At 44.5% G+C, this 24,626-nt stretch overlaps 1 protein-coding gene across 1 annotated transcript in view; it reads right to left on the minus strand.

Annotated features, from left to right (window-relative positions):
• Window positions 1-24,626, minus strand: part of ITGA11 (integrin subunit alpha 11) — a 91,110-nt gene that overhangs the window by 43,189 nt on the left and 23,295 nt on the right. Inside the window, exons 3-10 of the mRNA XM_053365644.1 lie at window positions 11,565-11,674; window positions 10,134-10,225; window positions 8,353-8,467; window positions 6,425-6,552; window positions 5,278-5,426; window positions 3,332-3,476; window positions 1,451-1,616; window positions 366-436 (exon numbers count right to left, since the gene is read on the minus strand). Coding sequence (XP_053221619.1) covers window positions 366-436; window positions 1,451-1,616; window positions 3,332-3,476; window positions 5,278-5,426; window positions 6,425-6,552; window positions 8,353-8,467; window positions 10,134-10,225; window positions 11,565-11,674 — 976 coding nt within the window. The remainder of the gene's footprint in view (window positions 1-365; window positions 437-1,450; window positions 1,617-3,331; window positions 3,477-5,277; window positions 5,427-6,424; window positions 6,553-8,352; window positions 8,468-10,133; window positions 10,226-11,564; window positions 11,675-24,626) is intronic.

Here is a 24,626-nt window from a genome sequence, read left to right on the forward strand (position 1 = left end):
AATATATACTAAAAATGGCTTCATCTAAATTTTCAGTCAACACATTCTCAGAAATAAATGGAGGAGCCATTCCTTGGGATCACTTTCCATGAGGAACCAAATGAAAACATATCTGAAAGTTCCTGGCCCCTTGCTCAATGCTTTTGTTTCAAATTGCATCAGGAAATCAGCTTTTTTGGCCCACGGAGGAGCTGAGAATTCTCAGCGGCTTCCAGCTTTGGGTGCATAAATAATCCAGGTATCATCTGCTACCATACATGGGCCTTTAGATGCCCCCATCCATCACAACCGAAAAGCTCTCCGCATGCCAAAGCCACATGAATCATGGTGGGGAAATGACAAAAACAAGAGTGTTATTCACTCACTTCCACAATATGGGATGAAAATCCCGTCTGGGACATTTCGAGGCCAAAGGATATCTCATGCTTGTTGGTGCCTGCAGACAAAAGGGAAAGGCATTTCAGGAATTGTCAGACACCTTCCACGGGGAAAAAACAGTCAGATGCCAAATAGGGACAATGGAAAAGGAAAAATAATAATAATGAACTACCGCTTCCCAGCATAATTTTACAGCATTAATTTCTACAGTTTGGGGAATTAGGCGTCTGGAATTGACAGAACAGGAAGTAGAACACTGGTGAACTCGCATGAATCAAATTTTAACCTATGCTTTCTGAAATCTGGAACCAACTTCCACATAACTTCACAGCTTCACCTCTCAAGACTGAGAGGTGATAGGACAGCCACCTTCAAATAATTGTCACGTCAGGTGGAAGATGGAGCAAGCTTCTTTTCTGCTGCTCCAGAGTGTAGGACTTGAACCAACAGAGTCAAATGACAAGAAAGGAAATTCTGACTAAACATTAGGAAGAGGCTAGGGCTTGCCGATCGAAAGGTCGGCGGTTCGAATCCCCATGGCGGGGTGCGCTCCCGTTGCTCGGTCCCAGCAGCTGCCAACCTAGCAGTTCGAAAGCACCCCCGGGTGCAAGTAGATAAATAGGGACCGCTTACTAGCGGGAAGGTAAACGGCGTTTCCGTGTGCGGCTCTGACTCGCCAGAGCAGCGATGTCACGCTGGCCACGTGACCCGGAAGTGTCTCCGGACTGCGCTGGCCCCCGGCCTCTTGAGTGAGATGGGCGCACAACCCTAGAGTCTGTCAAGACTGGCCCGTACGGGCAGGGGTACCTTTACCTTTACCTTAAATATTTCTGAGGGTAAGAGCTGTCTCAAATTTAGTCCTCCACATTTCTGCATCAGTTAGAGGGTTTTATTATTATTATTTTTAAAGCCCTTGTAAAAATTCATTGGTGTTTTAGTGAAACACACGTTTGCATGCAACTGTGCCCAATATGCACATTTCTGCAAAAGAACTGAGTGGTGTGACCTGCCTTTCAAAAGTGGGACATGTGAGATGGAGAAACTTGAGGCAGTAGCAAACTCTGCAGCTCACCTTCCAAGCTGAAAATCCTTTCCCCCAGAGCGTCCACGATATCTTTGAGAGCAGCTTCATCAGTGACATTAAAAAAATGCTTTTCATCTGGGTCACTCGCTATATATTTGATTTCTTTCAGGAAGGCTTCAGGATTGATCCCTCTTCTGTTATAATAGCCAAGAACCTGTATTAGAAAGCAAAAAGATGTGCCTCATATTTTTTTCCGCAGAATGAAAGGCATTTGTCAAGAACATTCCAGTGTGAGGTTAAGGGCTCATCCAGATTTCCGCTCGTCTCACTGCTTTCCCTCAGAGAAACCCATTCTTTACCAGTGAATTAGAACAAATGTCAGTCGGCTTTTCCAGCACTAAAGAGCTGAATCTGCCCACCTCAGGTCTACTGGGAGTGGCTCCTATAGGAAGAAGACCTTTCCAAGTCTGCTATCCCTAATGCTTTAAAACTAGAAATGATAGGGATAAAAACTGGGGACTTCTACAAGCAATGCCATGTGGCTGCCATACCTTTGGCACCAAAATGAACTTACCGTATTTTCCCATGTATAATACGCCCCCGTGTACAAGATGCCCCCTATTTTTGAGGACTCAAAATTAAGAAAATGGGGGGAGATTGCCCAGAGTCAATGAGCTTTTTTAAGGGAGGATTGCCAAAAATCGCTCACCCGCCTGAGCTACGCTGCTTCTCACATGCATCGCAAAACCTGTTCCCTCACCGGCAGAAGCAGCCAATTGCCTGCCCATTTGCCGCAGTGGCAGCCAGTCAACAGCAGCCCTTTCCACAGCCACCAATAATGCACCCAATAACCGCTGACAATCTCCGGGTCACAGCACCAACCAATTCCACATCCCCCAGATCCACTATCCATGTGTAAGACGACTGCCAATTTTTGACATACTTTTTGAAGAAAAAACCCTCGTCTTATACAAGGAAAAGTATGGTACTTCTATGTCCGGGGGAAAAATGCTAAGCCATGGTTTCTTTAGCCTAAGTGAGGTTTCTTTGAAAGTCTGAACCCAGCTTCAACCATGGTTTGTTTTCTGGCAAGACCATGATGTTGCTGGATTACAAAAGTGTGGCTTGTTTTAACGATGGTTTGGCATTACCTCTGAACCAAACACCCTTGCTTAGCTAGGGTTTGTTTGGCCAGTTCGCCCTGGATGCTCGCCAAGATACTGAGGGTTTAGGCAAGGAGTGACTGTAAGCAAGCCAAACTCTGGAGTGGAAAAAGCATGGCTTGTTTGCTTTTCTGTGCAGTGATTCATGGTTCGTTGAGCAACCATAGCTTAGCATTATGTGCAAAAGCAACCATTGCCTCCCTGCCCTTTATAATACAGTGGTACCTCGGGTTAAGTACTTAATTCGTTCCGGAGGACCATTCTTAACCTGAAACTGTTCTTAATCTGAAGCACCACTTTAGCTAATGGGGCCTCCTGCTGCCGCTGCGCCGCCGGAGCACGATTTCTGTTCTCATCCTGAAGCAAAGTTCTTAACCTGAAGTACTATTTCTGGGTTAGCGGAGTCTGTAACCTGAAGCGTATGTAACCTGAAGCGTATGTAACCTGAGGTACCACTGTAATAACAACCCCCCCCCACTATGTGTAATTAATGAAAGGGAAAACTGAGATGGAACTACTAGATATGCACTAAGCGAAACATATAGTTTGGCTCCCAGAGTGCACCTTTGAACACACTCCAGAAAGCTCTGCAAGATCCAGGGTTTCTCTGACAGTCAAGTAAATGTCGAATGTGATCGTCAAAAGCAGAATGTCTGAAAACCAGCACTGATGGTTTCACCGGTGGAGAGCCCGATCTTGACTGTACATTCACTCTGGAGCAATTTTGGCCAAAGCTCCCAGTAGGTAGTGCCAAAAGGAGACTCACCGCAACAGCGTATCTGGTGACATTATCTTTCTCGCTGCCTTCAATCACCTTCTCGAGGTCGGGGCTGTCATGTGATTCTCCGTCTGTGATGACAATCATCACTTTCTTGGCGCCCTTGCGGCCGCCTTTCTGAAACGCCTCTGTGCTGAAATTCAAGAGATTATGGGGAGATAACATTTCAGTTCTGCGGAAGTTTCCTTTGCAGATGAAGTGTGAATATCACAACATGTTCACAATGGCTGGTCTTGTTTCTATGGAGATTTCTTAAAGAGCTGAAGAAGCATCTTGGGGAGAAACATGGCGAATGAGAGACAAAAGTGAGAAAGAGATTGTCCAAGATCTTTAAGGAACCGTTTCTATTACAGTGGTACCTCGGGTTAAGTACTTAATTCGTTCTGGAGGTCCGTTCTTAACCTGAAACTGTTCTTAACCTGAAGCACCACTTTAGCTAATAGAGCCTCCTGCTGCCGCCGCACCGTCGGAGCACAATTTCTGTTCTCATCCTGAAGCAAAGTTCTTAACCTGAAGCACTATTTCAGGGTTAGCGGAGTGTGTAACCTGAAGCGTATGTAATCTGAAGCGTATGTAACCTGAAGCGTATGTAACCTGAAGCGTATGTAACCTGAGGTACCACTGTAGGTTGAATTGAATGTTTCAGAACCAAAGCATGCCAAAGTTGCCTTATATCTAGGGATGGGGGAGAATTCTGATTTGTTATATTTATTTCTTTATTTCATTGCATTTATATCCCCACCTTTTCCTGCAAGGAGCTCAAGATGGCATATGTGGTTCTACTCGTTTAACCCTCACAACAACCCTGCGAGGTAGGTTTGGTTGAGAGGCTGTCACCGGCCCCCAAGGGCACACCCAATGAGTTTCATGGTAGAGTGGGGATTTGAACCCTGGCCTCCCAGGTCTTAGTCCAGGACTCTAGCCGTTATACCACACTGCAGTTCTCCAGTCAGGTGCTCTGTACTAAAGTGCATAAACTCGGGTAAAGTGAGCACACCAAGTGAAGGCAACGTACAACTATTCATTACGTAAGGTAAAGGTAAAGGTAAAGGGACTTGCTGATCAGAAGGTCGGCGGTTCGAATCCCCGCAACGGGGTGAGCACCCATTGCTCAGTCCCAGCTCCTGCCAACCTAGCAGTTCGAAAGCACGTCAAAGTGCAAGTAGATAAATAGGTACCACTCCGGTGGGAAGGTAAACGGCATTTCCATGTGCTGCTCTGGTTCGCCAGAAGTGGCTTAGTCATGCTGGCCACATGACCCGGAAGCTGTGCGCCGGCTCCCTCGGCCAATAAAGCGAGATGAGCGTCCACGACTGGACCTAATGGTCAGGGGTCCCTTTACCTTTAACCTCATGAATACAAAAAGATACCAGCCATGCACAAGAATGTCCTTTGGGAGATCTTGAAGGAGAAAAATAGGTATATAGAAAGGAGACTTCCTGGATGCCAAGATCCAGGTTTGGAGCAAGTACTCTTCAGTGAGAGAACCCCAGCAGAGATTTAAAATCACAAAATATGCAGAAAAGTAAAGAGTGGAAATATAGGTTGTTAGATCTTTAAAATATGCCCTTGTGAGTTCCAGAACTTTCCTCTTCCCCTAGCATAAAGAAATACCACATATTTGGCAAGTTACACATGGTTTACTTACAAATCCTCTAAAGGTCAGATTCATGTGCATTCAGAAAAAGTTGCGCAGGCAGTAAAACTTGGCTTAGTTACAGTGGTGAAAGTTCACAGTGGTGAAAGTCCAGGAACTCAAGAGAGGTTGAGTTCATCAAGGGTAAAAATAAGCTTGATTACCTTGCTCCCACAGTGATGGGGAGTGACTTGGCTAAGCCTGGCAGGGCAGCTTACTTTATGGTATTAACCCCTTCATGCACTAATTAGACTTAAGCATGTTGGTTATATGAAGCCGGTTGTCCCACATTGCTCACCGAGCGAATTCTATCCCGAAGGCCGTCCGGGTCTCTGTGCCCCCTCTCTGCTCAATGTGCCTGGCGGCTTCCACCACATCCTTCACAGACCTGTAGTCATTCAGATGAAACTCATGCACGGCATCTTCTCCATACTGGACGACTCCAACCTGGAATGGGGGAAAAGAAGGAGGAGCACATGGTTTGTGGATCCTTTAAGGCAAAGGTAGCCAATGTGAGGCCCTCTGGATGTTGCTGGACTACAATACCCATCATCTTTGACCAATAGTCATGCTGGCTTAGGCTAAAGCCCAACAATATCTGGTTACACCGGCTTTAATATATTTTGATACACTATTAATACAATACATATTTAGCAAAATGAAGTGCTTAATAGCACAGATTGCTATGTGAATAATGTCTTATACTGTACACATGATTCCTGCATTTAGCTCTTATTCCCGCATTGCAGGGAGCTGGAGCAGACGATCCTTCCAACTCTACAGTCCTATGATTCTACATCTGATATGTTGCACATATTACACCTGTGATAAAAACATAAGAAGAACCTGCTGGACCAGTTCAGTGGCCCATCTAGTTCAGCATCCTCTTCTCACAGGGGCCAACCATATGCCTGTGGGAAACTGGCAAGTAGGATTCAAACATAAGAGGACCCTCCTCTTCTGCCATTTCCAGCAACTGGTATTCAGAAGCATAACCATCCTGGCTTGTAGCCATCAATAGCTTTCTCCTCCATGAATTTGTCCAGTCCTCTTTTGAAGCCACCCAAGTTGGTGGCCATCACTGCCTCCTGTGGGAGGGAGTTCCATAGTTTAACTATGTGCTGTAGGGGGCTGGACTAGATGACTGTTGGGGGTCCCTTCCAACACTACGATTCTATGATTCCTCCCAAAGGTTTGACTTTTGCAAAGTCTTTTGCCAGAGGTCAGACCCCTGCCTGCTCCCCTGGCCCAAAGCAGCCCAATGCATTTGCTTCGTCCTGGGTAGCGTCTCTTTCAAATGCAAACAATATTCGACTGATTCTTGAAGAAAAGCACGGTGCGTTGGCAAGGGTGACGGTTCCTAGCACGCCAGCTTGGAAAAAGCTATAAAACAAAAGATGAGGATGTGCTGATATGAGAGAAATTCCTCACATGTGTTTTCTCACCTGTATTTGGCCTGGTCCAATGTAAAATTTCTCCAAGATGCTGATCAGGAAATTCTGTACTTCCACCCAGGGGTAGATGCTGTTGGAACCGTCCAGCACGATAATTATATCCATGTATGTCTGGCATCCTGCAAAAGAACAGGCAGGAGATCATTAAGAGATCTTGGCTACTTTCAGGAAGCGGATAAAGGCTTGCCAATATATATATGTATTTTCTTTGTCTCCTTTGGAGCAAGAAAGTCCTGAATCTTTGGCCAATCTTTCTCCTTTCCTGTTCTGAAATCTTATCTCCTGGGTTCTGCTGCGTTTCTTCTTTATTGAGGTTCCCTAAGGGTATATATCTATCTATATTACATGCTTAATTGGTTTTAAAGTCTTCAAGAAACTCTGGGAACTGCAGTTCTGCGTGGAGGCGAAGGATAAAAAAGTCTCAGCACCTCAGCAATGTACAGTCCACAAGATTATTAGGAAGGAGCTGCAGAAATTATAGTGATGCTTATTTATTTATTTATTTCATAAAATGTATACACTGCTTTTTTTCAAAAAACAACAAAACATTTAAAGCAGTATACAAAATAGCAGAAAAATATCAACAAGAAAAAATAACAACAATAAATTAAGACTTTTGAAAAATTAAAATAACAACTGCCTAACTACAGATTGGGGACGCAGGTGGCGCTGTGGGTTAAACCACAGAACCTAGGGCTTGCCGACCAGGTCGGTGGTTCGAATCCCCGTGACGGAGTGAACTTCTGTTGTTTGGTCCTGGCTCCTGCCAACCTAGCAGTTCGAAGGCATGCCCCAAAGTGCAAGTAGATAAATAGGTACCACTCCGGCGGGAAGGTAAACGGTGTTTCCGTGTGCTGCTCTGGTTCACCAGAAGCGGCTTAGTCATGCTGGCCACATAACCCGGAAGCTGTACGCCGGCTCCCTCGGCCAATAAAGCGAGATGAGCGCTGCAACCCCAGAGTCGGCCACGACTGGACCTAACGGTCAGGGGTCCCTTTACCTTTAACTACAGATTAAAACTCTCACCAACCTTCTTAACACTGGGTAGGCTTGTCTAAACAAAAATGTTTTTAGCAGGCGCTGAAAAGAGTCTAGTGAAGGCACTTGCCTGATATCAATAGGCAGGGAGTTCCAAAGTGTAGTTGTTGCCACACTGAAAGATCGAGTTCTTACAAATGTAGAACAGGGGTGATCTGGGACCTATAATAGTGCCAGTTTTGCCAATCAAAGCAGTTGAGTGGGCATATATGGGGCAAGGCGTTCTCACAGGTAAACCGGTCTCAGGTTGTTAACAGCTTTATATAGAAACAGCGATTGTTACAGTAAGGCATATTGTTACTGGCCTGGCATAGGAACACCTGGATTCCACCAGTTTCTTGAAGGGGCAACATCACATACAACTCAGCAGGGCATTGGGGTTGGGCCTCTGCAATATACCTGATCCCATAAAGGGGCCGTAGGGGGAGCACTGCCTGAGAAGCGGTAGAAAGACGGTTGAAGCTAGAGTAACCTTCTCCTAACTGATGGCATACTGAGAAGTGGACCCACCACCAACAGACTTCTGTAGGAACTTTTCTTTTTATCAAAAAAACTACATTGTTTGCATTTTGCACCCTGTAACGTAAAGTCATAGATATCCAAAATATGTCCTTTTCTCTTTCTTTTGGGTCTGGAAGGAAAAGGTGTCTTTGGTTCGCCGCTGCAATTTTTACTGTTGCCGGGCCCACATAATTCGCTTTGCTATCCTGCTTCCATTCAAGCAGTTTCCTAGTCCCCCTCCCTCAAAGTGGTGCTGAAGGCATTAGAGACCAAAAACCCCTCTTCTGGCAGAGAGAGAGAGAGAGAGAGAGAGAGGGAGAGGGAGGGACGGAGGGAGGGGGAGAGGGAGAAAGGTCTATATAACAGCCGCATTCTCATACTCTGGAGCGCTGGAGCCACAGTCTTGGAGAATCTGAAGTTGGAGTTCACCCTGGAGCACATTCCTGTGGTGTAGTAAGAACTTCCGCACTCATGAGACCAGAGAGGGCTGCAAGCCTGTGTGAAGGAGGGAACAAAACAGGGAGGAAGGTTTTAGAACTGCTACTGTCGGTTGTTGCTGGGATAAATTCGTCAGGACACGGGACATGCCAGGAGTCTCTTTTAGATGTTTTAGCCAGGCCCAGAAGGCTAAAAAAGGGAGTCAAAGTGATACAGACTAGAATTCTTGTGAAGTTTAAACCTCTCCTTCCAGCACAGTGCCTTGATTGGGATGGTCTTCTCAGTAGAGATAGATGGATCTGCCAATTTCACTTTCTCTGTAGGGGTGTGTGTGTGTGTGTGTGTGTGTGTGTGTGTGTGTACAGTGGTACCTCAGGTTAAGTACTTAATTCATTCTGGAGGTCCGTTCTTAACCTGAAACTGCTCTTAACCTGAAGCACCACTTTAGCTAATAGGGCCTCGTGCTGCCCCTGTGCCGCTGGAGCACGATTTCTGTTCTCATCCTGAAGCAAAGTTCTTAACCTGAAGCACTATTTCTGGGTTAGCGGAGTCTGTAACCTGAAGCGTAAGTAACCTGAGGTACCACTGTGTGTGGGTATATATATATATATTCCAATCTACATTCACATCAGTTGGGGGTTTTCTTTTGTTAAAATCCTCCTGAAAAGTCACCTGCATTTTAGTGCGAATTTCTCCTAATATACACACATTTTGCAAAGTGATTTCCCCTAATATAATACATTTTCTGTACAGTGGTACCTCAGGTTAAGTACTTAATTTGTTCCGGAGGTCTGTTCTTAACCTGAAACTGTTCTTAACCTGAAGCACCACTTTAGCTAATGGGGCCTCCTGCTGCCCCTGTGCCGCTGGAGCACGATTTCTGTTCTCATCCTGAAGCAAAGTTCTTAACCTGAAGCACTATTTCTGGGTTAGCGGAGTCTGTAACCTGAAGTGTATGTAACCTGAGGTACCACTGTATGTCTAACAGATGAGTTGTTATGCAAACAGTACCCTAGCATATGCATTTGGGCACACTTTACTTGGCTGGAGATCTGTATTGCAAAATCCAAAGAAGCATGAATTTTTGAAGGGCTGCTAATGTTTCAGTTTACCTATATTCCAGACAGTGTGAATTAGGTAAACTTGCCTTTAAATGCAAACTGAATTGGATTTCTTCCTCATTACTATTCCCCCAGTCATTGGACTGTGAAGAGTGGAAAGAGGAGGACTGGGGGTGGGTGGGCTCTGTGTATCTGTATAAGAATGTGTGCTGCCTGAACCCATCATAGGCAAATGGCCCCCATAAGGTTCCCCAAGACTGAATGCAACCCTCAAACCCAAAATAAAATAAAATAAAGGAACTAGTCACTTCTGCTGTAGATCATTGGCCTGAGCGCAGCACCCCATGGTCGAATTCAACTGGACTTAACCGTCCAGGGGGGAGTTCAGGTATCATATAAAGATAGGGCACACACAAATTTAAAGGTGTGTGTGTGTCATATTGCCATCACCATGTTAACTTCCACTCTAAATGTGTTATTTTAAGAGAAGGTGGAAGGTGGAAAGAGGATGAGAAAGATGGAACTATGCAGCTTTTTATTTTTATTTTAAACTTGATACTGTGTTGCAGGCTGGGGTTAAACATGAGTCTTAGGCTTGTCACGACAGAAGACGGCAGCAACTCAGAGAGCATCTGTAAGCCTACATGCAAATCATTCCTTACCAAAAAGCTGTTGTCTTTGGGGTTTGTGGTCAAGCTGAGACCCAGACGCATATTATCCTTGCGCTCCGACACATTGGAAAGAGTTACTCTTCCTTGGGAAAAGAATGCCAGAGTTAGGCATGTAGTGGAAAGGAGGAACAGCTGTAGAACAGGGAGCTTCAGAAAGTGTTTGTGCAAACTCTTTGCATTTCCCTCTAGCAGTTTTAATGCTTGGTTTTTCAGGAAGAGGGGCAGCAATCAGACCATGTATAAAACTGAAAACAATGTGCACTTACAGGAAGAGCCATAGCTCAGTGGCAGGGCATTTGCTTTGCATGCAGAAGGTACCAGGTTCAACTCCTGACATCTTCAGGTAGGACTCTGAAAGGTTTCTTGCCTGAAACCTTGGATAATGGCTGCCAGTTAGTGTAAACAATACTGAGCTAGATTGATCAATAGTCTGACTCGGTCGAAGGCAGCTCCCTTCACTTACTCTCCCCCTTTGAACTTGAGAACTTGGTTAACTGGTAGCATCAGTCTAAAACAGCATCAGTCTGAAACTGAAAAGGAACATTCAGAGCTGGTTGCCACCATGCTCTTAGGTCACCTACATGCTTAACCAGCATGCTTAACTCTAATTAATGCATGAAGGGGTTAAGACAATAGAGTAAGCTGTCCTGCCAGGCTTAGCTAGGTCAATTCCCCTCCTCTTAGGAGGAAGGGTTGCCAAGCTCTCTGTTCTCTCATATTCCTCCATGTGAACTCTGCCAGTAAGGAGGTCTAAACTGGATGCTCCAAGCTAAGACTGTGGGACTAAAGCAAGCCATCTCTGTGTTTCTATGCAAATTATTTAGAAACATTTACCATTTTTGGAAGTTATACTGCCTGTGTTTTGTTGCTGTTGTATGGAAAAGCACATGAATCAGACATTTGAAGAGTTTATAAGTAAACAATTTTAAGCTTACCAAACATGTGGTCTCTTTCTATGCTAAAGGAAGTGTGGAATTTTAGGAACAACTTAGAAGGGGGTATTTTAAAGGTCTAACAGCCTATATTTCTATGCTTTGCAGCATGTTTTGTTATTTTAATTCTCTCCTAGGGCTCTCTCACCAAACAATACTTGCCCCAAACCTGGATAGAGGCATTCCGGGAATAATATTTTTTATTATTTTACCATATCTATTTTTCATTTTTCATTTTAACCAACAAGATTGGCATTTCATAGAGGCCTGCTGGTTTCACTTCCCACTGAAAAATGTTCCAGGGCTATTTTGTTTAAAGACAAAATAGAACTGATCTAGTGGCAATCTTTCTTACCTATGCACAACTCAGAGAAGTCACTGGTAGCTATGGATGTGAAGACACATGTGCATTTGAGTGACCCTTAGCAATTTCAGTGGAGCACATACAGAAAAGATGCTCAAGGTGGTAGATTTTATCCCATGGGTTTACCTAGATTGAGCTTGGAACAGGTGCTGTTGGTTTCACCATTCACTGAACACTTGTAGACATCTCCAGTCTTCTGTTGCCCACTGGTCTCATAAGGGGCTCCGACCACCAGCCTGGAGAGGGGAAAAAAATTGAGGGGGGGGTAGGAGGAGGTCTTTTATTGGCCATTTCTGAACATCACACATTTCACCACAAACACTGAAAAGCCTTATCACTGAATGGTCTAACAAAATACAGAATATAGCTACCTTATTGAAATATACAATAATTTATAAAGATCAACTATAAAAAAATGTATAGAACGATGGAGTATTTTTCTGATGTTTTGGAACATCAAACACAAAGACAATATACAACCATATAATTGTAACTAATAAAAAGAAGCAGCATTGCATTATTGTATTGTCTTTGTTGGTCCTTCATGGTCAGTTGTAGCATATTTTAAAATATGTTATAATAATAATAAAAAATCAAACAAGCATAGAAAGCCTCCGAATTGAGTGCATGCATAGGAATTGCTTACAATTACCACCGTTTCCTTGCAGTCTGCTCCAACCCCCAAAATATTACACCATACATTCATTCATTCAGCCTTCACATTGGCATAATTTAGACAATAAAATCATAAAGGGGGGGGAACTATCCATAAAACATTGGTAATCCAGATACATTAAACACATGAAAGTATTGCACCAAATAGCAATGCATTGTAGCCAACTCAGGGAAAATCCATTGAAATCAATGGACCTAATTTAGACAGCTGAGATTCCTGCATTACAGGGGGTTAGACTAGATAACACTTATCTAGGTTCCCTTCCAACTCTGCAATTCTATAATTGTAGTCGTGTCCATTGATTCCCATGGGTATTCTCTTATTAGAACTAGAATTGGATATAACCAGGAGTAGCTAACTTGCAGGCCACAGGCCACGTTAGTCCCCACCCTCAAAAAAAGGTTTAAATTTTAAACCGAGATGAACTGAAAATACGTTGTCGGGGTTTGGTAGAGTACAGATAATAAATATCTCAAGTGTGCTGTGTATGCACCTCTGGATAGGGCCCATGCACTAAGCCAATGCTGGGAACCTGTGGCAATCCAGCTGTTGATGGACTCCAATGCCCATCATCACTATTGGTCATGCTGGCTTGGGTTGATGAGAGTCAAGAGTCCAAGTTCATCCGAAGGACTACAGGTTCCCCATCCTTGCACTGAGCCTTCCGTCCAGTTAAGTGTGCAGTTCCCTTTAAGAAACAAACAGCCTCCCCAAACCTTCCAATATTTGGACACTGTCTATTGCCTTGCTAGACCACATCATGCTGTAGTGTAGAGGATGCTTGCAGTCACTTTTGGATGAGAGAAGAGAGGAGATTCATTCCCTGCCCCCAACCACATTTAATATTTAAGGACAGAGTTCATTCAACTCCAGCAGAACCCCACAACAGCCGGGAATCATAAAGAAATCTAAACAATGACTAATTCCTGTTTGGAATGGAGATCTTTTTCAAATCACCCGGATCGAAATCTGGCAGGAGTCGAGAGTCTGGGGACTAAATAAATCAGCTGATTAAAGAAGAGTTTCAGTGCAGAGCAGGAAGCAACATCAGTCAGTGTAATTTCTGGGAAACAATAGTTGGTCTTTATATATTACATGGTGGATTAGATGGAAGGTCCCCCTTATCTTTGATGGGGGATCTGAACCAGGGGTTGGAATCCAGTCAAGCATTTCCTCCCTACCCAGAAGAACATGAGGTACCACCCATTGGTAGACTTGTAGAAGCTGGGCAGGCCTTGTTTGGCTTCCCATGGAGTGTGCTGCCTTCTGTTGCTCATGACCTGCTTTTGATGCTGCTAGAGCACATCATTGTATGCTACTGGAGAGCATTGGCCCAAGGCTGGTCCCCTGGTAGAGACAGGAGAGGAGCAAGCAAGGCTCATTGCTTTTTCTAATATTTCTCTAATATGGGGGGCACACAGCTTTTTCTAATATGCTATATGTTCATATGATTTCTTGTCTTTTCTATAATGTATTTATATATATATGTTCTTTAGTGTGAGTCCTGTTAGGTGAAAGGCGACTAATAATTTCAATAAATAAATAAGACATTTTGCTGCCTGAGACAAAGCACAAGATATGGAATAAGCTTGTTTCCTGCTGCTCCAGAGGGCAGGACCCAAATCAGTGGTTTCAAATGACAAGAAAAGATATTCTGACTTTAATAATAATAATAATAATAATAATAATAATAATAATAATAATTTATTATTTATACCCCACCCATCTGGTTGGGTTTCCCAGTCCACTCTGGGCGGCTCCCAACAGAATATTTAAAACACAATAAAACATCAAACATTAAAAGTTTCCCTAAACAGGGCTGTCTTCAGATGTCTTCTAAAAGTCAGTTGTTTATTTCCTTGACATCTGATGGGAGGGCGTTCCACAGGGCAGGTGCTACTACCGAGAAGGCCTTCTGCCTGGTTCCCTGTAACCTCACTTCTCGCAGTGAGGGAACCGCCAGAAGGCCCTCGGAGCTGGACCTCAACGTTTGGGCTGAACGATTGGGGTGGAGACACTCCTTCAGGTATACTTAACATTAGGAAGAGCCAGTGTGGTGTAGTGGTTAAGAGCGGTAGTCTCGTAATCTGGGGAACCGGGTTCGCGTCTCCGCTCCTCCACATGCAGCTGCTGGGTGACCTTGGGCCAGTCACACTTCTGTGAAGTCTCTCAGCCCCACTCACCTCACAGAGTGTTTGTTGTGGGGGAGGAAGGGAAAGGAGAATGTTAGCCGCTTTGAGACTCCTTAAAGGGAGTGAAAGGCGGGATATCAAATCCAAACTCTTCTTCTTTTAAGGGTAAGAGCTGTTTCGCAGTGGAACAGATGACCTCAGAAGGTGGGCCATTGCAGGTATTTAAGATGAGGTTGCATGGCCATCTGTCAGGGATTCTTTAGCTGTGATTCCTGCATTGCAGGAGATTGACCATCCTGGCAGCTCTACAATTGCTGCTGCTGCTGCTGTTATCTACAATCCTATGATTCTATGATATCCTCCACCACACTCAAAGGCAGCAGGCTAGTTTAGGGCAGGGAGGACACACACAGTTTGGCCCTACAACTCTCTTCCCTTCAGTATCTTCTGCCTTAGGCAGCTGCCTCACTTTGTCTAATGGTAGGGCTGGCTCTAATACTGGAATACATCCCTCATTCATGCAAAAGCCCTACCAAGGAATGTTTCTTCTACTTAGTGTTGTTGCAAGGAATCAATCAGGGATGCCAAAGATCCCTCTGTATGGAGTGATGTGCCACATCTGGAATCCATGAGGGACCACCGCCAGCTGTTCCTCTGGATCTAGCCATGCTCAAGCTAGGCAGCTTTTCTGGAGCTCTTTCCTTTGGAAATGTCCAGGCTCTCTGCTTCCAGAAGAGAGTGGCGGGTAAGAGACTGATAGATAGACTGTTTCTCAGTTTCATCTCTGAGACTGAGCCTGCCCCAATGAATAATAATAATAATAATAATAATAATAATAATAATGTCATGCAGTCCTGACGTAGGACAAACCTCCAGGTAAGATTCCCCACAGGCCTTCGCATTATGGATTCCTTTTTACTCAGAAGCAAAAATCAAAATGCTCTTGCTTTCAACCCAATCCCAACATCACCATCAGGCTGCAAAGGTAGCAACTGAACCGAGCATCTTATTTTCGAATTGCAAACAGGACGTCCAGCCAGCTAGTGAAGGAGGGGAGGAGATAAAGTTTTCAACAAACCATGTTGACACACCTCGTGGAGAACTCCTCAAAAGCAATTGTCAAGGCTCTGACATCTGCAGCAGCTAATCCCCATCTCCACCTTCAAAGTAACTGGGGAAATATTTCCATGGACGCTAAGTTTCCATGAGGCTCAATCACCACCGCTCTTTAAAAACTTAAAGTTCAACCCCAATGGAAAGCAATGTGTCATTGTCCAAGAAAGACAAAAAAAATGTATGTGGCTTCCTTTCATTTTAGGACTTTGCCTCCTTCATTGTCATGACTGTTATAGGTTTTGGTTTCCTCCATAGCTCTAAGCTTGAATGACTCACTTTTGAATGCTTTATATAGCTTTGGAATTGCGATGCCTCTGGAATTGGGTGGGAGAAGTTTAGGCTTGCTTAGGCAGCATTATTAAAATTCTAGAGGCAACCACAGAATGTTGTTGGATATCCAATCCATTCCCTCTTGAAATGTAGGGCCCTGCAGGAGAGGAGAAGACTCTGCATAGGTGGCTGTTGGATTACCACTATTTTAAGAGACTTATGCCGTTTCCTTTCATTATCATCAGTGGGCCTCTCAATGCAGCTTTCTTCTGGGCCAGAGTTTGCCCCCTGCTATGGGTTCTCTAATTCATGCTAGGTCAGAGAACATAAATAGAGCCTACTGGATCAGGCCAGTGGCCCATCTAATAGAGCATCCTGCTCTCACAGTGGCCAACTAGATGCCTAAGGGAAACCTGCAAGCAGGATTCAAGCACAAGAGCCCTTTCCTGTGGTTTCCAGCAACTAGGTAAAGGTAAAGGGACCCCTGACCATTAGGTCCAGTCATGGCCAACTCTGGGGTTGCGGTGCTCATCTCGCTTTATTGGCCAAGGGAGCCGGCATACAGCTTCCGGGTCATGTGGCCAGCATGACTAAGCCGCTTCTGGCAAACCAGAGGAGTGCACGGAAACACCGTTTACCTTCCCGCTGGAGTAGTACCTACTTATCTACTTGCACTTTGATGTGCTTTTGAACTGCTAGGTTGGCAGGAGCTGGGACCGAGCAACAGGAGCTCACCCCGTTGTGGGGATTCGAACCGCCGACCTTCTGATCGGCAAGTCCTAGGCTCTGTGGTTTAACCCACAGTGACTAGTTACAGAAGCATTATTGCCTCTGATTGTGGAGGAAGAGCACAGCAATTCCCCACACTTACACAGCAAAGGGGAAAGTAATAATAGTTAAACAATCAATGTTTATTTAATTACTTCATTCGTGCAGCGGTTTGACTTCATCCCCAGAGGCGTACTTCATTGTCTCTCGAGACAGGCAGATGCCAACAACAACTTCACGAAATACCATATCTTACTGCTTCTGATACCGCCTAGAAACCATAATCATCAGCACAATATTGATATGCCGCTCTTCTGCCCGCCAGTGGCATATTAAAACCATAAAATGTCCAATAAAATGTCACCATCAATCAAATCCATGTAAGGCAGAAAATCACAACGCACAAGGGCCAGGAGATACTGTCTCCTGGTCAGAAGTGCTCTCGCTAATCCTACTTTCCACACTCTTAGGGTCTAGAAACATGAACTGATGATGAAAAATACTTAAAAACAACAAGCCAACTTACCAAAAGTGGAACAATTAATGATGTTATTAATTGTGAACGTATGCATTATTTAATATTCACCATGAACAAAACAAAAAAAGTCTATTTAAGATATTTATTTTCAGGCAAACCTTAACAAGTGGTCTTAATACGAAATATTAAAAAGCATCAATTAAAACTATAGAAAGAAATGACAAGTTACAGGGGGAAAACATTCTGGATCAACTGCAGGACCTAGGTCAGGGTGGTCCAGTGCGTGGCCTGAGGGCTAAGACCTCTTTTGGTGGCCTTTGGCAACATTCAGTGCCCGCCCCACTGCACTCTCACTGCCTTCCCAGAGCCAGATAAGTGAGGTGTTGGGCTTTGGGAAGGAGGCATGAAGGCTCTGGCAGGGTCCTAGAGTACCCCTGCCTCTTTCCCAAAGCCTAGTTAGCAGTTTCCCAGCTTTGGGAAAGAGGTGGGTGGGGCACCAAATTGTGGGCTCATTCCCCCACCCCATGTGACAAGGCAGCGTGCGGCCTGTGGGTTCTGTGTTGAAGTACTTTTGCGGCCCACTTGGTATGAAAAGTTGGATTGCCCTGACCTAGATAGTCATCAGCTCACCTGGCTGATGTAATTGGCTACTTAGGAGCATCTGAGCGCCAAAGAATAGGCTGAATTCCTTGAAGGAAACCTGTGCTGTGCTTGAGGTGTGAATTACTAGCTGGTTGCTGGACCCTCCAAGCAAATCTTGCTTGCAGCAAAGCTTTTCATTTGCAAAACCCCACTTGCTAATTAGACACCTCAGAGTGATGATATACAAAACCAGATTCTTTTGTTGTAAAGGCATCAAAGCATGGCTGTTTTAAAGCCTTTTTTTCTTCTTGCAGAATTAATGTAGTTTACCCCCTGTTTTCTCTTAAATATCTAGCATAAAACCAAACCAGCTGTGGTGGGTCTGGTTATTTTTTCCAGTCGCTGTGTAGCATGCAATGAATGGACAGAGAATGAAAACCACTTTTCTTATTTTGGCTCTTTGGACTTTGAAGCCAGAGGGACCCATTTTCAGCATCTACGCTCAGGGAAGGCCTGTAGGGAACTCTAGCAAATGTAGCTCTGCAAGGCGAATAAGGACCTCCTAACAACTATTAGCACCCATAACAAACTGCAGATCCCAGGTATTTAAAGTGATAGCAAAGCACTTTAAATGCTTGGTGTCAATGTGTCAAAGGCTGAGGAACTGTGTCTGGCTGAGAACAAGGTCTCTATGCCCTCCAGGGCAAATTTCACCGATGTCTGCTCTGTCTTGCAACTGTCACTTATTCCTAAATATTCCTTTGTCTACAAATGAAGACAGGCCTGGTTCCTGGAGCCATGGGCAGAAGTGAACAATAACACCAGCCAAAATGCAAAGAGCTCCTGAATTTCATTGGCATTTCGATTCTACATCTAATCAGCTCCTCACTGAAATAATAAACCGATGGGGGAAAGAGCTATACAGTTACACATGTTTAAAATACACACGTATATTGCATTTCCCAAAAAATATGTATGATTAATGTGAAAGACACCAGGGAGAGAAAAAAGAAACGGGTATTTTTGGAAAAGCAGACATGAAACAACAGAAGATCAGCTCGTTCTTTGCAATCAATGGAACAGTTAATCTCCGGCAGCAGCTCTGGAGCCACTAATTTATTCAAGATGGGGCTGGGTGGCAAATGAGAGCCGAGAAAGGGAGTGGGTCGCAAGGAGGGTTTCAATGGGTTTGGTTGGAAAGGAGGGGGTTGCCAACACCCACCCACCCACCCCTGGATTCAACTGAGTTTTCATTTAAAGGTGAACTTACTCAATTCACACTATCTGAAGCAATATGTTATCTTCACTCTGCTATTGATTTCACACGGTTCTTGGAAATTCGCAGCTTCTCCGAATTTTGCGATGCAGTTCTCCAGCCAAGCAATGTGTACAAAATTGCATATATCATGTGCTTAACTGATGTATTTTAACTATTTTAAAAAATAGTTTGATTTTTTAAAATCTGTGTTTTGTAATGGAAGTGTTGGAAGCTGCAACTGAATCCGAGCTTGGGAAAAAGGTGGGAGATGATAGATGATAGATAGATAGATAGATAGATAGATAGATAGATAGATAGATGATAGATAGATAGATAGATAGATAGATAGATAGATGATAGATAGATAGATGATAGACAGACAGACAGACACACACACACACACACACACATATATATACACACACATTAAATAATATTGTAAGTATTAAGCGTGCTGGTATGTGGGTGTGGGTGTGGGATTCACTCCCCAGCCTTTCTGGTACAATACCTCTTTCTTCAGTGATATGAAACAGCATGGCTGCTCTCTTGGAATGGGCCTCTAAAAATCCACAAGACTTGAGCAAAAATTGGAATTCTTCCAATGGGCGTTGCAAAGAGAATTCCAGGGCAGGGTGTTATATTGCGTTTATAGGCTGGATTTGAAAAGGGACATTAGGGGCTTATCACTTTCAGTCAATTCCACCCCCTGCTCCAACCTCCCCTGGCTCAGCCAGCTTTCCCCTAAAATAAAATAGACAGCATTGTGATTTGGGGTCTTGAACCTGCATTTCCACAGGTGCCTGCTGTGTTCAGATCAGTACTGGTATGCAGGTGCTGCTATAAAACATTCTTATGCAAAGGTTTCCTTGCAGGATAATATATCAAATGAAACTGTTTGCGTGGCGAGTTCCCACCTCCCACCAGAAGAAATAAAGACACAAGACACCATAATTAAGGTTAATGGGTGAAAAATTGGCCACAACTTTATTGGTTACAGGTGCTGAGCGGTATTGGCCCAGGCATTGGTCCTAATCGACTATTCGGCTTCAGGCTGTCTGCCTGAGAGGCCGGGAAGGGTTAACACCAGCAGGGGGAGCCCTGCTGATGCACATCAACTAGGCACTCCCCCAGGGTCACCACTCAGGGGCGTGCCTTGGGCCCTGGCCTCCATAGGCTTCGGATGGGGCCACGCCCCCGGAGTCCTTTACCGGACTACCACAACCAGGGGTGGTGATGGCACTCCTCCCCCCCCCAACTACATAACAATACCCTGACCAATGCCTCACCGCCAAACCATGGAAGTTGTGACGATTTGCTACGAGGTAGACGAAAAACCAAATGGCCAGTGCCAATTTGCCAAGTGGAAAAATTCCTACCAGGTCCCTTAACGGCGACCAACCAAAGTCCATAGCAAGGTCAAAGATAAACCCTAAAGGGAGGGTGGGTGGGAGATTCCCCAGCTGATCGTTGGCAAAGAGGAAGCTCCTCTGCCGCGCTTGCCTTAAATGCGGCAAGCCACGCCCACTGAGCCAGCCGATACGCTGGCCAGGGGATGACACGGCAGAGGATTCCCTCTGTACGCGCAGGGCTGTGAGCCAGCCTCCGCACAGGTGTTGTGGGCGGGAAGCCCACAACCCCACCTCCTCCCTAGGGTCGGAAGTGGCTTTCTTAAACATATGATGAATTTTAGAAATAGTCCTTACAGCTGTCTCTCCCGCAATTGCAGTGGAGCATTTAGTCATCCTATTGCCTGTCTCAGGTGATTCTTTTTTTTTAGTGTACAGAAAATGAATTACAGAATTCAAGAGTTGGAAGGAACCCAAAGAGTCATCTAGTCCACTCTCTGCAATGCAGGAATCGCAACTAAAGATGCAAAATGTGACCCTCGAGTCCCTTCCAACTCTACAGTTCTATGATTCTATGTACCATACAGGTCATAATTGTGGCTCTCCTTTGTAACCATCTTTCGTTTTTAATTCCCACTTTCCCTTCCCTTACAAGCTCAAAGTAGTTTGCTTTTCCATTGTTTAGGGTTTTTCCACTCCAGTTCCAAGCTCAGGCCCTCTAAGAGCCTTGAGCCCAAGCTTATGCCTGTTTACTTGGAATCGAGCCCAACTGATTTCAATTGCTCCCAAGTCGGTGGGCGCAGAAACATGGTCCTCCCTGCCACTTTTTACAGCCTTATTAGTGAAGGAACTGTTTGTGGTTTGGGAAAGAGGCTTTGGGGTTTTGCAAGATGAAAAGAGCCACAGGCCTTGTGAGAAAACAAGCTTGGAAGAGTTGCTATGCAGGCCACCCCATGACCACAAAGTCAGCAAACAACGTCTGAGCTGTGCTAACTAACACCTGTGAAACCAGACCGACGCCATATGGAAAACAAATTAGCCTTTCCTTGCTCAGGCCTGGCAATGTCTAGGCTCATATCGATAGGGAAAAGAAGCCAGGACTGATGGATGAGGACCCAGTTATTTCCATTTCAGAATGGGGGAAACCAGCATTTCATTTCTAAGAAAGAATGAGCAGGTGCAGGCAAGCATTTTAGGGATGGGGAAGAAATCTGATTCAGTTCACATGTAAATGCAAATCAACCTAATTCACACTTTCTGATACAGGACGCAAACTGAAACACAGCTGTCCTTGGAAATTTGCACTTCTCTACATTTTGCAATATACTTCTCCAGGCAATTAATGTGTGCCAAAATACATACAGAATGGAAAAATGTGCACAAAAGTGCATATATTTGTGAAAATGCCATACAAAGAAGCCTATTTTAGAGAGAATTGCATATATATTTGGAGAATTTTGCAGTACAGTGCTGATGAATTTTCAAGAGGGGTTTTTTAAAAACAGTAATTTGCAATTGTTTAGTCGTTTAGTGGTGTCCGACTCTTCGTGACTCCATGGACCAGAGCACGCCAGGCACTCCTGTCTTCCACTGCCTCCCGCAGTTTGGTCAAACTCATGCTGGTAGCTTCGAGAACACTGTCCATCCATCTCGTCCTCTGTCGTCCCCTTCTCCTTGTGCCCTCCATCTTTCCCAACATCAGGGTCTTTTCCAGGGAGTCTTCTTTTCTCATGAGGTGGCCAAAGTATTGGAGCCTCAGCTTGAGGATCTGTCCTTCCAGTGAGCACTCAGGGCTGATTTCCTTAAAAATGGATAGGTTTGATCTTCTTGCACAGTCCATGGGACTCTCAAGAGTCTCCTCCAGCACCACTCCTTCATGGATCACTGCCTTGTCGTGGTGAAGGGGCTTGAATAACTCAGAGAAACTATGAGATATGCTGTGCAGGGCCACCCAAGACGGAGAGACCATAATGGAGAGTTTTGACCAAACGCGATCCATTTGGAGTAGGAACCTGCAAGCCACTCTAGTATCTCTGCCAAGAAAACTCCCTGGACAAAGACAACAGTAATTTGCAAACTGATGTGGAAATGTGAAAAACTGGACTTAAGACTGGAAAACAGAGAAACCAAGAGAAACCAGAATTGGCGGATTTGTCCACCCTATCTCTGGCATGAAGTCTGCAATTTGGCTCCACCTTCCACCCCATCCACAGCAAAAAAGGGCTGATATCACCTGGTTACTACAACTCCATGCTCTAAGAATCTGTGGCCCTCCAGCTGGTAGACTGCAGCAGGGTTTGCTATCTTGTGGGTCTCTGTATGTTGCAGGCTCCAACTCCCATCAGCCCCAGCAGTCAGCACGGGCAGGGATGATGGGAGTTGTAGTCTAGCAACATCTGAAGGGTCAAAGGTCTCCTCACCCCTGCTTAGGCATCTCTTTTTTAACTGAATTGTTTACATTGAGAATGAAACAGGTATTTCCACAGAGGATGTGCAAAATACAATGCCATTTCCTGGAAGACCTTTCTTCTCATTTTGTTGGGAACTCAGGAACACAGGAAACTGCCTTTGGGTCCATCTAGTTCAGTATTTAGTGATGTATGGAAGTGAGAGCTGGACCATAAAGAAGGCTGATCGCCGAAGAATTGATGCTTTTGAATTATGGTGCTGGAGGAGACTCTTGATAGTCCCATGGACTGCAAGAAGATCAAACTTATCCATTCTGAAGGAAATCAGCCCTGAGTGCTCACTGGAAGGACAGATCCTCAAGCTGAGGCTCCAATACTTTGGCCACCTCATGAGAAGAGAAGACTCCCTGGAGAAGACCCTGATGTTGGGAAAGATGGAGGGCACAAGGAGAAGGGAACGACAGAGGACGAGATGGTTGGACAGTGTTCTCGAAGCTACCAGCATGAGTTTGACTAAACTGCGGGAGGGAGTGGAAGACAGAAGTGCCTGGCGTGCTCTGGTCCATGGGGTCACGAAGAGTCGGACACGACTAAACAACAACAACAACAAGTTCAGTATTGTCTACACTGACAGGCAGCAGCTGTTTGGGGTTTCTGACAGGGGACATTTCTGGCCCCTACTTGGTGAAATCGGGCATTGAACCTGGGACTGTCTGATTGCAAAGCAGATGCTCTACCAAGTGGCTCCAGCTGGTTGCGTTTTTGCAGCTCATACCTTTCCTTAGTTTTAAAAAAAATATATGTTTCCCCAATGGGATAATCCCCACAAAAATATTCTCTTTAATCTTTAACAAGCAATGAGGTGACTTTACTTTCTTTTCCCAAGTCATAATGAGTGTTTTCTTCCTGTTTTAAATCAAGCCCTCTCATCCAAATCTGACACAACTGTAATCTAAACAGATGTTCTCAGTGACTGTGGCTTTGGGCTTGGAAGGGATAATTCTAATTACATAGCATCTTCTGAGGAGTGCATCTCTTAATTCACTGCTTGGCATATGGAAGCTTCTTTGAATCATTTCTCTATACTGCTTTGAGAGGGTGGGAGCTGATCTATAAAATGGGTTCTTCAAGAGAGGCTGGCAGGGGTTGATGGGAGTTGTAGTTCAGAACGTCTGGAGAGCAGAGAGTTGGGGGAATGCTCCTACAGTTAAACAGCCCCACGTGCCAGCTACATTGGGGTTATGATACATTGATAAGGGCTGCTTTGCTAAACCCAACAAAAAACACCCATTGGAGGCAATCATGAGTTGCATTATGATATCAGTGTTTCAGAACCAAAAATACTGCATAGAATGGTTGATGGATCAATAGTGTGATGCAGCAGCAAAAACAAAACAAAACAAAACACACCAGCTAATGCATTTCTATGCTACATCAAAAGAAGTATAGTGTCCAGATCATATTACCACTCTATTCCGCCTTGGTTAGATTGAATCCTGATTTTGTCTTCTGTGGCATTAGTTACCCCTCTCAATTTTGTGTCAACTGCAAATTTGATGAGCATTCCCTCAATTCTTTTGTCCAAGTCATTTATAAAGGTGTTGAACAACAGCAAGCCCAGGACAGAACCCTGCGGCACCCCACTTGTCATTTTTCCCCAGGATAATGAGGAAACATTAGTGAGCACACTCTGGGTTTGGTCAGTCAACAAGCTCCAAATCTACCTAACAGTTATCTTGTATATCCCAATTTTTACCAGCATTCCGCAAGAATATCATGAGGGACTTTGTCCAAAGCCTTACTGAAATCAAGATACTCTACATTTACAGCAACCCCCTGATCCACCAAGCTTGTAACTCAGTCAGATAAAGAAATGAGATTTGTCTGGCCTGACTTGTTTTTGAGAAACCCATGCTGGGTCTTAATAATCACATCCTCTTTTTCTAAGGGCTCATAGACCAACAGTTTAATTATCTGTTCTAGGACTTTTCCTGGTATCAATGTCAAGCTGACTGTTTAGTAGTGGAGTAAACTATAGTGGAATAGACTATTTCAGAAGGTGGTGGACTCTCCTTCATTGGAGGTTTTTAAACAGAGGCCTCCATTTTTTGAATATATAAAGAGGGAGAGTCATATAAGTACTCCTCCCATCAT

This window comes from Podarcis raffonei, chromosome 14 (genome assembly GCF_027172205.1).
Source record: "Podarcis raffonei isolate rPodRaf1 chromosome 14, rPodRaf1.pri, whole genome shotgun sequence".
NCBI classification, from domain to species: Eukaryota; Metazoa; Chordata; class Lepidosauria; order Squamata; family Lacertidae; genus Podarcis; species Podarcis raffonei.